Genomic DNA, 15,109 nt, shown 5'->3' on the forward strand with positions numbered 1-15,109 from the left:
CTGGCAGTGAAGGGGTTAACACTAGGGGGCGGGGAAGGGGTTAAGTATGTCCCTGGGTGTGTTCTAACTGTAGGGGGGGTGGCCTCACTAGGGGAAATCACTGATCTTCTGTTCATACATTGTATGAACAGAGGATCAGCATTTCCCCCCCTGACAGGACCGGAATCTGTGTGTTTACACACACAGCTCCCGGTCCCCGCTCTGTAACGAGCGATCGCGTGTGCCCGGCGGCGATCGTGCCAGCCGGGCACGGGAGTCGGGGGGCGCACGCGCGCCTCCGCTGCCACGTGCGCGCCCCTAGTGGCCTGCGAGAGAGCCGAAGTAGAGCTACGGGCTCTCGCGCAGGAGAGCCAACCTGCCACCGTAGAATGACGGCGACAGGTCGGCAAGTAGTTAAGCTAGTGCATTGTTGGTTTACTTACCTTTTTCCTTCAATTTCCCTTCTAAAAATGTTTTTTCTTTGTTTTCTTTTGTCTGAATTTCTCACTTCCTGTTCCTCCTCGGTAAGCTGTTCTGGCTCACTAACCACCGATCGGATGATGGTGGAAAGCTTACTGAGGAGAAACAGGAAGTGAGAAATTCAGACAAAGAAAAAAAAACATTTAAAAATGTCAATCGAAGGAAAAGGTAAGTGAACCAACAATACACTAGCTTAAAGGAACCTATTTAGAAAATAAAAAACAAACCTTTACAACCCCTTTTAAATACGTTAATATCTTTTTAAATTCAAAGTAGAACGTCAGTAGTAAATAAGGAATAAAATGGCTAGTACTAACCTGCTAACATGCTAATTTTCCCGTTGGCAAGAATACCGAACAATCTGTACCAAGTTTAGTTTTAGCTAAAATAACTATGTCGCGAGGTAGCTAATTTGCTCCTTTAGGGCGAAGCAGCTTATGCATTATACAAAATGCCAACGGCCAAATCCATTTCTTAGCAGTACCATTTTAAAATGAGGAGATATGTAGACTGTTCTTTTTTTTTTTACAAGTCTTGCTTGTAGCATCCCCTCATTATAAGTTTACATAATTTTGGCTCATATGTAGCTGTTCCCCAAAACAGCTCTGATGGAAATGCCGGAGTCACAGGCCCCTTAGGCTGTATGGTGTGTCTGTGAGTCAGGAAACTGTTCTTTGAAATGCATAGTACATTATGCCATGCTCAGCCAGGCATAGAAAAAGCCTTCATGCTTTCAGATCACAGCACATCCGTTGTATCAGCTTTTCTCCAAAAATATATTGTGGAATATTTACTCAGCCATAATAGTTTGCAAGCCTTTGCATTTAACAAGATTACTTATTTTACAAAGTTGTTTGCTCCACGTAATGATGACTTGGGAAATAACGTATTAACCCTAAGTGTGTTGTCTCACCACACCTGTTTATAATCGGCTCTGTGGACTTCACAATGAAAAGTGCAAAATCATTTTCCTCTGGGTTTCCTTTGCAAAGCATGCCCAATCTGCATCTGAATTAGAAAATGTCAGCTAGCCCCTAGATTATTCTGGGAATTTTCATTTATTGCATTTAATTTTGTATTTTTATTCTATATTGTACATATACATATGCTGTTTCATGTGTGTATACATTTTCTCAGAAAAGTGAGTACACCCCTCACATTTTTGTAAATAAATATTTTATTATATCTTTTCATGTGACAACACTTGATGACTTTCCTACAATGTAAATTAGTGAGTGACAGTATAACAGTGTAAATTTGCTGTCCCCTCAAAATGCTGGCAACAAAAGTCAGTACACTGTGAAAATGTCCAAACTGGGCCCAATTAGCCATTTCTCTCCCCGGTGTCATGTGACATGTAATGACGCGTACACACGATCATTTTTCAGGCATGAAAAAAAACAATGTTTTTAAAAACGTCATTTAAAATGATCGTGTGTGAGCTTCACGTCGTTTTTTCGGCTTCTCAAAATAAAAAAGGAACATGCTGCATTTTTTAACGTTGTTTTTTTAAAATTTCGTTTTTCGGGTAGTAAAAAATGATCGTGTGTGGGCTAAAATGAAGTTTTAAACCCGCGCATGCTCAGAAGCAAGTTATGAGACGGGAGCGCTCTTTCAGGTAAAACTACCGTTCATTATTGAGTAAGCACATTCATCACGCTGTAACAGACAAAAAAGCGCAAATCGACTTTTACTAACACAGAATCGACTAAAGAAGCCCAAAGGCGAATAGAACTTACCCTTTAGAGTGCCGTCGTACGTGTTGTACGTCACAGCGCTTTTTTCATCATTTTTTAAAAACGATGGTGTGATGAAGTTGGAAGTTCATGCCGAAAGATGATTGTGTGTACGCGGCATTAGTGTTACAAGATTTCAGGTGTGAATGGGGTGCAGGTGTGTTAAATTTGTTGTTATCGCTCTCACTCTCTTATACTGGTCACTGGAAGTTCAACATGGCACCTCATGGCAAAGAACTCTCTGAGGATCTGAAAAAAAGAATTGTTGCTCTAAATAAAGGTGGCCTAGGCGAGTGATGGCGAACCTTGGCACCCCAGATGTTTTGGAACTATGTTTCCAATGATGCTTTTGCACTCTGCAGTGTAGTTGAGCATCATGGGAAATGTAGTTCCAAAACATCTGGGGTGTCAAGGTTCGCCATCACTGGCCTAGGCGATAAGAAGATTGCCAAGACCCTGAAACTGAGGTGCAGCATGGTGGCCAAGAAAATACAGCGGTAGAACTGGCCTTGCCATGGTCAATCTAAGAAGTTGAGTGCACGTGTTCAGCAGCATATCCAGAGGTTGTCTTTGGGAAATAGATGTATGAGTGCTGCCAGCATTGCTGCAGAGGTTGAAGGGGTGGGGGGGGTCAGCCTGTCAGTGCTCAGACCATATGCCGCACACTGCATCAAATTGGTCTGCATGGCTGTCGTCCCAGAAGGAAGACTCTTCTAAAGATGATGCACAAAAAAGCCACAAACAGTTTGTTGAAGATATGCAGACTAAGGACATGGATTTATGCAACCATGTCCTGTGGTCTGATGTGGCCAAGATAATCTTATTTGATCATATAGTGTCAAGCGTGAAGCAGAGCATGATCCTCCCCTTTGGAGACTGGGCCGCAGGGCAGTATTCCAACATAACCCCAAACACACCTCCAAAACGACCAATGCCTTGCTAAAGAAGCTGAGGGTAAAGGTGATAGACTGACCAAGCATGTTTCCAGACCTAAACCCTATTGAGCATCTGTGGGGCATCCTTAAATGGAAGGCGGAGGAGCACAAGGTCTCTAACATCCACCAGCTCTGTGATGTCGTCATGGAGGAGTGGAAGAGGACTCCAGTGGCAACCTGTGAAGCTCTGGTGAACTCCATGCCCAAGAGGGTTAAGGCAGTGCTGGAACAAAATGGTGGCCACACAAAACATGGACACTTTGGGGCCAATTTAGACATTTTCACTTAGGGGTGTACTTACTTTTGTTGCCAGCGATTTAGACATTAATGGCTATGTGTTGAGTAATTTTGGGGGGACAGCAAATTTACACTGTTATACAATCTGCACGCTCACTACTTTACATTGTAGCAAAGTGTAATTTCTTCTGTGTTGTCACATGAATAGATATTCAAAAATATTTACAAAAATGTGAGGGGTGTACTCACTTTTGTAAATATATTGTGTATTTCCATAATTTCTGAGTATCATTATACAGGACCTATATAACACCAACAGTTTTTGCAGTGTTTTTCAAAATAAAGCCGTTCCAATACAATTCAAGACAAGAGGGTTAGGAGGGCCTTACTCATAAAAGCTTACAATCTGGGGCAAGTGGTACACAAGGTAGTAACTGTGTGTGGGGAGGAGGAGTTCAAGACAGAAATATTCAATTGTTACTTAGAGGCCGAATAAAGCCCCGTACTCGCGGGATAAATGTCAGGAGACATCGGCTGGTTAAAAAAAGCCTTTTGGCCGGACGAACATGCTGAAAAACCAGCAGCCGAGTGTTCTGGCAGGAGGGCCATCCCCCTGTCAGAACAAAAAAGCTCAGCGGGGGATATCTCCGTAATAACTTTGCATAGTTAGTACAGCGGCTCTGACCTATAGTGCTTACCAGGCTTTAGATTGCTTAAAGGCAGACCGAATAGGAGTTAGCCAGATGAGTTGGGGGTAAGGCCTCTCGCACGCTGGAGCTTGAAAAAGCTCAGTACAGCTTTTTTTTTACAGAACTAAAATACAGCCCATTAATTGTAACGTGGCTATGCACACAGGCGAATAAACAAGCACCGCGCAGTCTTCGGTAATAAGAAGAAGATTCTGCTTTTTTGGTCAGTAATTTACGCCTCATACACTCAAGTGTGCGCAAATGACCATTTACATAGTGTGCAGAATAAGAACGCGAGAATAGGTTTTCACGCGAATGCATTCCAAAAAAAAGAGGTCCAGAGAAAGGGGGAGGCTTTACAGAATTCCTGGATGCAAGCATGGGAGGAGGTGCTGAGGATGCTAGAGAGCAGGAGGTCATGGAAGAAGTGAAGGAGGCAGTTTAATAATTTGAGATGAGGTTGGTGATGTAGCTTGGGGCATAGTTGTGAGTTGTTTATTTTTTGTGGTATTCAATGGGCGATCAGAAGCCAGTGGAGGGATTGGCAGATAGGAGTGGTAGCGGAATTCATGGTGCACTGAAAGGGGGCAGGGGGGTATCCTGTGTAGTAGTAAGCCAATGAGGAGGTAGTTGCAATACACTTAGGCAGGCCATATACTGTCAGAATTGTTCCTGCAACCATGGTTTGCAGGAAAGAAAATTGCATGATTCCCCCATCAACACAGACAGTGCTGATAGGATAATCCCTCCTGCCAAGCAGCTGTCTGCTCCCGGCCAGAGTAGGTGGGGGAAGCCATCCCCACCAGGAGAAGACTGTGATTATCGCTAGCGGCTATAGCAGGGGAATCCGACAGGCTGGTTGGTCGATTGAAAAATTTGGTGCATTCAGCTTGTCCACACATGGTTCGAATCTTGGCCGGTTCCTGCTGAAACCGCCTGAGATTCCAGCCATCTATGTCCGTTCTTACCAATATATTTATCATAACATTGTTTAATCATAAGCTGGCATTTCTGACACCTCCTAGTTGCCTGTCTCTGGTTTCAGTACCTTGAGTCACTCCTGGTCCTCTCCCATCCTATGGAATTCCTTACTCCAATCTGTCCAACTATTTCCTACTCTGTCCACTTTTAGGCGATCCCTGAAAATCAGAAAGGCCCATCCTGCCCCGTCTATTAACTGTACCTTTATTTTCTTCATCAGCTCATTCCTACAGTTATTCCTTTGGTATCTCTTGAGCCTTCCTCCTAGACTGTAAGCTCTAAAGAGCAGGGGCCTCTGATTCCTCCTGTATTGAATTGTACTGTAACTGTATTGTCTGCCCCCATGTTGTAAAGCGCTGTGCAAACTGTTGGCACTATAAATCCTGTATAATAATAACCCAGGTATCCAAAGATATGGCGTCTCGCTCCACTTCCACTTGCCTCCCCCAGAGGCAATCTGCCACCTTTCTCCATGCCCCGGGTGGCAATGGTGGGTGTGTGAGGGGGTCCTCCCACACAGCCCGCCCTACCTGCTCCGCTTTGAAGCCCAACGGGGCAGAGGGACTCCCTATAAGAGAGTGAGAGGATCTAGCCCGCTCAACCAGCCCCGTTAGTCCTTCGCCTCTCTTTTTAGAGACCGCATGGTCAAAGTGCGTGCATGTTAACCCAATTTCGAGTGCGTGTAAGTGTGGTGGTTTTTGCGGGAGGGGGGTGGGCGTACTAAGCGCAAGCTTACCTCGCATAGCACACCCACCGGGAGTCGGGCTGAGACCACCAAACTCAATTCACATGTAGCTGAGACCGGGGATCCGAACCTCTAGCTGCAGAGGTGAATGGCTTGTCAGCGCAGTGCCAATCGTGTTGAGCCACCGCAGCTCCCCTCGCTCCACTTCTTGCCTCCAACAGGTGGCAACATTTTAAACTAAACCTTTTTTATGAAAAATATGGAGGCTGCTGTTACAGACCTCCTCCCAATAATGCTATTTGACTGGCTGTTATGCTGACCTCTGCCATCCATGCTTTCTGAGATCAGGAAAGTCTGGAAAAAAAATCCTAATTTGCATACTTATTCAGTGGCTCACACTACTGAAGCCACTGGGTCAGCATCACAGCCAAGCAACAAGCATTTGAAGATTAAGATGTCAGCCAAGTTTCTCTTTATAGGGTCAACGGAATATGTGCAACAAGAGGCCTACATAATATCAGACCTTCATGGCTGACATACTTGAGTGACTAAAAGACAAAAACAGAACATTCCATAGTTTAACTCACCAACCGGTCTGCTGACCAACCAACTTCACCTGTCTAGCATTTAAAAACAGGAGTTCAGTTAGCACGCATTTGCAAACACATGCGTAAGCTGCGAGGCCTCTCCACGGCACCCTGTGTATGCTTGCAGTCCTAAACACTACTGAATTTATGAGTGTCTTCACAGTGGGAGCGCATGCATTCAGGGGAGGGCTGGAAGCCTTAGGCCTGGGGGGCAAGTCCAGTCAAGTGGCCCATTGAACCGCTGAATAAGCTCACCATCCATGGCCCATCTGGATTTTCAATGCAGCTTCACCAGTGCCCATCAGTGCAGCCAACTCCAGTGCCCATCAATGCAGCCTGATCACTGGGACAGGTTACATGGGGTGTATGGGGGGGAGATGGGGATCAACTATGGGTGTCAGGGTCTCTCACTTCAGTGATCTCAGCTCAGCAGGTCCTTGCATGCCACGGCCTCCTGGGGGGGTAATGCTCCTGATCCTGGGGTCAAGTTGCAGCCAGCATGTCCAGACCTGCATCCAGACTCCCTGTCATGCCCTGCCTCTGCCTGCTTCCAAAAATCCACTCCCAGGGACTTGTAGTTTCCTCTGTGCTGCTCTGTTTTCCACCCACCGGGAGCTTGAGTACAACTCCTGAAATGCAACAGCTAGTGGTCGGCCCGACTTCCAAGACCAGAATAAAAAATAAAATGGTAGCAGGCATTTTGAACATAAGTTAGGGCGGCCTGGGAGGCAATTGCCACCCTGCCCCCTGGCCCAGCCCTCCCCTGCAATCATTCAATGGATAGATGAGAGGCAGCCCAATCCCCCTTAAAGGAACAGGAGCACACTGGACACCCATCACGTAGCACAGTGGCAGCAAAGGTGCACAGTGTGTCCCCGGACAATATGTACACAAATAACAAACAAATGGCCCCTGCCCCCACCTACAACTAGCTTTCACAGCAAGGAGCACATGGAAGGGCAAACACATAAAAGACAAAAACAGAACATTCCATAGCTCAACTCACCAACCAGTCTGCTGACCAACCAAATTAACCTGTCCAACAGTCTGCGTTAAAAACAGGGGTTTAATTCCTAGCTGGCATGGTGCCAAATGAGAAAAGATGCATAATAAACCAGAATTAATTGTGTTAACTTGCATGTTATACCGACAGGTAACCTGAGTTTAGTTTGAAGGAGTCCATAAAATGTTCAGTTAGTAGTTTTTACTTTTGGTTAATTTATATACATTTTTTATTTTATTTTAGGATTGTTGCTCTTCTTTAGAGGGTTTGTCAATTACCTCAAGGTGCGAAATATGTCTGAAAGCATGGCAGCTGCTCACAGAACACGATTTTTCTTCTTGTACTAGAGGTAAGTCTCAGCTGTTGGACATACATTGACCTAAGGCAACAGTTTTCCTTAACCATCACCATTTTCAGTTGTCAGAAAACATATAAAAATCCTTAGAGGATGCTTCTAGATTCTCATCATATTCATTCACTTAACAATACCTGTCATAAGAGATTCCCACAGAGCGTAACATTGTGTGCATTGTCAGAAAAGGAGAATAAAGAACCCACCTGATTGAGGTTGACAGTTTATTAGATATTCTCGATTGATTGATTTTCTCAGAGAAAAAAGTGAGCCGTGTAGTTCAACTTTTAAATAAAGTTTTTTTTGGAGGCATATCTCATACACCAAAGTTTTCTAATTATTAACTAGTTCACTCCCTGACATTTTTCTCCTACATCTAAAAATCTGTATTTTTTTGCTAGAAAATGTCTCGGAACCCCCAAACATTATATATGTTTTGTTTTTTTGTTATATGTACAATTTTATTTACTAACATTATATATAGAACCTTTCATTTCAATCCTTACAACAGGGAAGCTTGTATTTGTTACACGTTTTGCAAAAATCTCTTAGATCTTGTTTTTTATGTCCTTTCTTGCCTGGGCCATGTTGCTATTATTTGTCTATAAGGCCCTGTACACACGGCCGGGAATCCCGTCAGGAAAAAAAACTTTGGTTTTCCTAACGGGATTCCTGGCAAGCTTGTCTTGCAAAGCCGTGCATACAGACAGCCATGCAAAAGAACCGCCGCTCTTTTGAATGGCAAGAACGCGGTGATGTCATCGACTACGAAGAGCCTGCGCTCGTCACATTCGATGCCGTCGCCGCCATCTTGCTACACCCCACACTAAACTTGTATGCTACCGCGCATGCGTCAAACTCTTATCGAGCATGCGTGAGTTTACCTGGGACTAGTAAGCATACGGACGACTGGTTTTCTTGGCCGGAAACACTCTGCAGGGAAACCCGACGAGAAAATAGAGAGCAGGGTTCTCTATTTTCCCGATGGGATTCCTGTCTGTTTTCCTGACGGGAAAACTGCTAGGGAGCATAAACACAGCCGGGATTCCCGGCTAAATGCTCTCCTGGCAGTTTTCCTGCCGGGAAAACCGGTTGTGTGTACGAGGCTTAACTGCTGCTTCCAGATATCACCTGTTTGCTTGTAGCTCATGTATCAATACTCCTCTTGTGTCCTGACTGCTTTTTCCATCTTCTGATCTTTGTTTCTATGTTTGGGCTTCACCTTTCTAACCTTGCATGATTCCTTATATTGATCTGTATTGGCTTGTAACTTCTGATCCTGTTGGAGTATCTGGACCTGTATCCTGTTGCGTTGATTGGTCCTACGATTATGCTGGTCACCTACCCTTACCTCTGTCCCAAAGATATCTGCTTCATTACTGGTGCCCTGGCATTTATTTTTGTGATCTCAACCTGGCAGTCATAGGTGTCTGGAAGTAGTCCTGCTGGAAAAAGCTCTCATTAGGGGGTCTGGTATAAAGAAACTGGCACTTGTAGAGCTTTTTCTTTTGTTCTACCAATTGTTGGGTCGCGGTATTGCTGCTTGCCTGTACTGATCCTGAATCTCTTCCTCCATTCTATTTACTGCTTGTCTGCACAGATGCCGATCTGTACACCCATCCATGTGATTTGTCTTTCTCTGCACTTCAGTCCCATCCTGCCCACACCAATCTCCATAACCAACCATATGCTGTTTTGCAGGGCTCTGTATTGCAAAACCTTACCTTGTTATTGTGCTCATATCACGCAGTTCTTCTTTTCTAGGAACCCTAAAAACGCCTAGAATCACTCATCTTATGTTGACTATAATTACCCCTACCCCAGATTTTGCCATGTGGGTTCAGTCGTTTACCAAGAGGAAGCAAAAACGCAGGAAAATCATACTTCATGATGAACAACTATATTAAAACTTTTTTAGGTCCTTTAACCTGTATAAATAAATATAGTATGCCAGATATCTAATATTTTTTTTTTTTTTTTTTTTTTAGGATTTCTGTAATAGTAGCTTCATTTTCATTTTTTTATTTTTTTTTTAACATGCTCATCATTTGACTACAAAAACTGTTGCTTTTAAATACAACGGAAAAACTGTCGTCGTAGTTTGGGCGCTACAATTTCAGAAAGATAATGTAGACTTCTTCTTGCAGGTGTTTTATAGAATTCAATATCCATGAAATCCCTCATATTACCAAGATTGCAATGAATACAGTATTTTTTTCCTTAAACAAACGCAGCTACTTTATTATCCAAAAGGTTGACACGGATCAGCACTAAAAGCTCATCTGCATGGGAAGTTATTGATATGGATTGCATCTCTCTCCGCCTCTTGGGAAAATAGTCAAAATATAGAAATTTGTTTGAATTGCCATTTATATGAAGTAGAAGGCAGTACCATCAATAAATGTTCTCCAGCTGATTTACCTTTAAAATGAGCCTGGCGATTCAAATTAATATTGGACATGTGTTAAGTGCCATAAAATGTTTTATACATTATACCAGCAGAATTGCTATTAAATCTATACATCATGAAAATAGCACCAAATAGCTTGGGACTTGCTTCGCATTGCATTGACAGCTTCTTGCTGTTCTGTATGCTAATCTGCTGCCTAATCACTTGAGATCTCTGCTGTAAAAGACTGCAAATCACATGCCATAGGCTTGTGTGCCCGCACTGATTAACATGTGGGAGACGAAATATGGAAAAATAAAAATATGCTACATGTTTTTTATTGATTATTGTTGCATACATTTCATCAACGTGGTATACATTTATTAGAAAAACTGCTGGAATAAGACCCGCATAATTAGTAATTGCCATGCAAAAGCTTTAAAATATTAATGCTGCTTAAAGCTGAACTCAAGATATAAAATACATAAGTTAGTGCAGGTTTTATCGTTACTAGATGATTACATTTATTTTTTCAAGTGTGGGTACCTGAACATGACCTGCAATCGTCTCTTGCAAATGTACAACAGAGCTCACGTACAGTCAAGGATAGAAGGAGGGAGCAAAGAGACAGGTAGATGAGCTAATCAGTCTGCTCCTTCTCCGTCACTGCTCAGTTACAGAATGGAAACCGACTAGAGAAAAAAAGGTCGGGGCTTAGTTTTGTAAATCTCAGGGCTTAATCGGCAGAAAAGAAGCTGTTGGATTTTTGGGTGCCTAAACCTTGAATGTAGATATATTTTTATATATTAAAATCTACAAATTTAGCGTGGGCATATTTTCAGTTAGACCAGTCTGGTTTCTGCTTTTTTTTTTTTTTTCTTTCTTCTTTGGTATACTTGTTGATAGTTGAAATCTTATTTTGTCACTTTAAACACTGATCTGCGCTTTTAAATCCTAATGAATAAAGTAACAATAAATCCTTGTCTAGTGCAAATATACAGTAGTATGTAAAGAACACACTTTGCCTTTGGGTGAGCTTTTGTGATTGTTTTGACAGAAACAGGTATCCGTTGCTTTTGTAATATTTTGTCAAATTGCATGTTGGACCACAGAACTGGATGAGTATCGGTCTATTTAAGCCTTTCTTAAATTATATCTAAAGGTAAATAAAAAAACATGTCATACTTCCCTCCTCTGTGCAGTTGGTTTTGCACAGAGTGCCCCCATCTTCCTCTGGGGTCCCTTAACAACGCTCCTGGCTCCTCCTCTTCTCGAGTGCCACGTTGGAGAAGCGCTCTCCCTCGGGGCACCCATGCAGGCGTGCCCCCCTGTCCTGCTGCTGCGTCTATTGACAGAAAGCAAGACTCGGCACTATCCCTGGCTCCCGCGTCATTAGATTTGATTGACCGCAGCGGGAGCTAATGGCTGCGGTGCTATCAATCGATTCAATCAGGACACTAGACACCGGCTGGAGCTGGTGTGCTCATTCTTGGTGTGGGAAAGGCAGGGTTCAGGTAATTAAAACGGGGGCAATGGGGGGCTGCTGCATGACAGGAGGTTTTTCACCTTAATGCATTAAGGTGAAAAACCTTGAGGGTTTACAACCCCTTTAAGTGATTCTAAATTTAAACCCCTTTCAAAAGGTTTGTAACTTTATGCATTCTCTGCATTACATTAGGGCAGTGTTTCTCAATTCCAGTCCTCAGGCCCCCCCAACAGGTCAGGTTTTCAGGATTTCCATTATTTTGCACAGGTGATTTGATCAGTTTCACTGCCTTAGTAATCACCACAGCCTTTTCATCTGAGGGAATTCCTGAAAACCTGACCTGTTGGGGGGGCCTGAGGACTGGAATTGAGAAACACTGCATTAGGGTAAAAAACCTTCCAATACCTCCCCCCCCTCCCTAAACACTTACTCAAGTCTTGATCCAATGCTGTCTCTCCTGATCTCACAGGAGACTCTAATAGCAGCGGGAGCCATAGGCTTCTCCTGCTGTCAGTGAAATCCTGAGAGGATGGAGCTGGGGCGGGGGGGGGGGGGTGGCCGCAGCTGAGCCACATTGTGTGTGTGTGTGTGTGTCTATGGGCGCAGAGAACCCAGATTTGGAGCATGCCCACGTAGATATTGGAAGGGAGAAGGAGCAGAGAGTGCCAGCGGGGGACTCCAAAAGAGGAGTTAAGGGGCTGCTCTATGCAATACCATTGCACAGAGCAGGTACGTATACCTTCTTTACAACCACTTTAAATCAATATGCATCTTATGGTGCTTATATTATTATTTAGTTGCTACCCAAAGGCTGATGATGTTACAACTTCTGACTTCGCCAATCAGAAGAAGCTGTGTATTTATTGCTAGAATACATCACTTTCTCTGAATGGCGCTGATCAGATAGACTATTGTGTTCCGGGTATGAGACAGGAAGTTTTGACTCCAACCCAGAACACAGTGCTCTAGGTAGCTTCTGCTTCATACAGTTTATACCGCACATCCAGCGGCTTCACATGTTGGTAAGGGACATGGCTCGTTTGGGCCAAGCTGGAAACGCTGAATGTAAAGTGTAACACAAGCTGGAGTTTAGCTTTAAACTACGTGTTTGTTACCCCAGCATTTCATATCCCTGATATGTGCTTGTATGAAAATGTATCCTGTTCTGTTTGTATTGCTTCCTTTGTGTAAAATTTCTGGTGTTCTTGCCAGTCCCTATGCTTTTCTATTAAACCACACTAATTAGACCACACTAAGCAGGAGAACACAGTGTGCTGGGAACCCAGCCTGCTCTCCTCCAATGATCAGATTTGTACTGACAAGCCCCTCTGCAGTCTTTCACTGGGAAGCTCAGTCTACTGTTGCTTCTACTCCCCCTAGCTCTTATGCAGCTGAGATTAGAGGGTATGTGAGGACTTATAAAAAAATGGGGGGGAAAAGGTATTGATAATGTTGTGTGTGTGTGTGTTTTTTTTTTTTTTTATATATATATATCTATAAACAAATGTTTTGTCTTTCATTTGAGTTTAAACTGAAAGGGTTGGTTTTCAAGGTGATAGTTTACAGTCACTTTAAGTTGCATTTTTTTCTTCCATAAAAAAATAAATAACAGCACACAATTCAGAAGAGTCTATACATTGCAGAGTTCAATTGTTCCAGGGATGGTCTATACATTGCGGAGTTCAGTTGTTCCAGGGATGGTCTATACATTGCGGATTTCAATTGTTCCAGGGATGTTCTATACATTCCAGAATTCAATTTTTCCAGGGATGGTCTATACATTGCGGAGTTCAGTTGCTCCAGGGATGGTCTATACATTGCGGATTTCAATTGTTCCAGGGATGGTCTATACATTCCGGAGTTCAATTGTTCCAGGGATGGTCTATACATTGCGGAGTTCAGTTGTTCCAGGGATGGTCTATACATTGCGGATTTCAATTGTTCCAGGGATGGTCTATACATTGCGGAGTTCAGTTGTTCCAAGGATGGTCTATACATTGCAGAGTTCAATTGTTCCAGGAATGGTCTATACATTGCGGAGTTCAATTGTTCCAGGGATGGTCTATACATTGGGGAGTTCAATTGTTCCAGGGATGGTCTATACATTGGGGAGTTCAATTGTTCCAGGGATGGTCTATACATTGGGGAGTTCAATTGTTCCAGGGATGGTCTATACATTGCTGAGTTCAATTGTTCCAGGGATGGTCTATACATTGCAGAGTTCAATTGTTCCGGGGATGGTCTATACATTGCGGAGTTCAGTTGTTCCAGGGATGGTCTATACATTGCGGAGTTCAGTTGCTCCAGGGATGGTCTATACATTGCGGAGTTCAGTTGTTCCAGGGATGGTCTATACATTGCGGAGTTCAGTTGCTCCAGGGATGGTCTATACATTGCGGAGTTCAGTTGTTCCAGGGATGGTCTATACATTGCGGAGTTCAGTTGTTCCGGGATGACCAGAAAAGCAATTTATGCCCATCCCTTGTTTTGTACAAAATAACATCTGTGGCTCTTGAGTAAATGCAAGATTTCAGTGTTTGGCTTATTTAGGAGGAAGAGAACAGTTGTTTGTGATTGAGGGTAGATGGACTGTTTGTGATCCACGGTAGATGGACTGTTTATTTTTCCCCATTTTAAATAATGATTTTATTTTTTGTTTTAGGCAACTGCAACCAAACATTCCTTTTCCCCAGAGTGAGCCAACATCGTCTACAACTTGATAAACAGTCAAGAAGACTTCAACACAAGATGCGCCATTTGATTTCCAGCAGCTCTGGTTGCTGGATGGAATGATTATACTGTAAATATTGCTGATAAAACTGCACATTGCTAAGTGGAAGGCTTTCCAAAGCCTGTACAGTAAGAAGACTAAATAAATGTGTAGCATGTTAGACTTGACCTTCTCCATCCTAATACATTACTGGGACATGCAAGTTATTGTTGCGGTGTCCCAGTTTTTCTTTCTCATCCAACGCCAAACCGTTGATTTATTATATCCTGTTTTGCTGGATTAGACAACAAAACAATATTCATAACGTATACTACTGGAGCATGAGTAGGTTTTCCTAACCAGGCACAACTATTTTGCAGATCGTGACGTAATCCATTGTAAATATGCATCTCTGTATGACTGAATGGCAGAATCATTATATCCGTAAGCAAACTCCATTAAGTTAATTTAAATATGAATAATAATATGTCTATTTTTACTAACATTAGCTTTTTTGTATGAATGACTAGAACAAAGGTACTTAATACACAATATTCTAGATTTCAAACCACATAAAACGTGCCATACAATCATTTGTGGTCTCAGCAAACCGGATTGTCTTGACATCATCCTGTAACCTGTTAGTTGCAGTTTCTAATATACAAAAAAATTAACAAATGTACTTTGCCAATAGACCTTTACAGTGTATCGATAATGTCTTCACTTTTAACATGGTGGCTTATATCAACACCGGGAATTATCTTCCAGCTGAAGTGTCTTGATTTCTGAATACCTCATTGCTAAATTGCGGACACATTAGTTGCCAGGTATGCTTTTTTTTTAGCTTATAACATAAACAG

The 15,109-nt window shown here is 42.9% G+C and overlaps 1 protein-coding gene across 2 annotated transcripts in view; it reads left to right on the forward strand.

Moving 5' to 3' along the window:
- NDFIP2 (Nedd4 family interacting protein 2) overlaps positions 1-14,842 on the forward strand; it is a 138,114-nt gene extending 123,272 nt beyond the window's left edge. For both annotated transcript variants that reach the window (XM_040341430.1, XM_040341431.1), the window contains 2 exons: positions 7,556-7,661; positions 14,202-14,842. In XM_040341430.1, coding sequence (XP_040197364.1) covers positions 7,556-7,659 — 104 coding nt within the window. In that variant the 3' untranslated portion in view covers positions 7,660-7,661; positions 14,202-14,842. The remainder of the gene's footprint in view (positions 1-7,555; positions 7,662-14,201) is intronic.
- Positions 14,843-15,109: the final 267 nt, after the last annotated feature.

This window comes from Rana temporaria, chromosome 2 (assembly GCF_905171775.1).
Source record: "Rana temporaria chromosome 2, aRanTem1.1, whole genome shotgun sequence".
NCBI classification, from domain to species: Eukaryota; Metazoa; Chordata; class Amphibia; order Anura; family Ranidae; genus Rana; species Rana temporaria.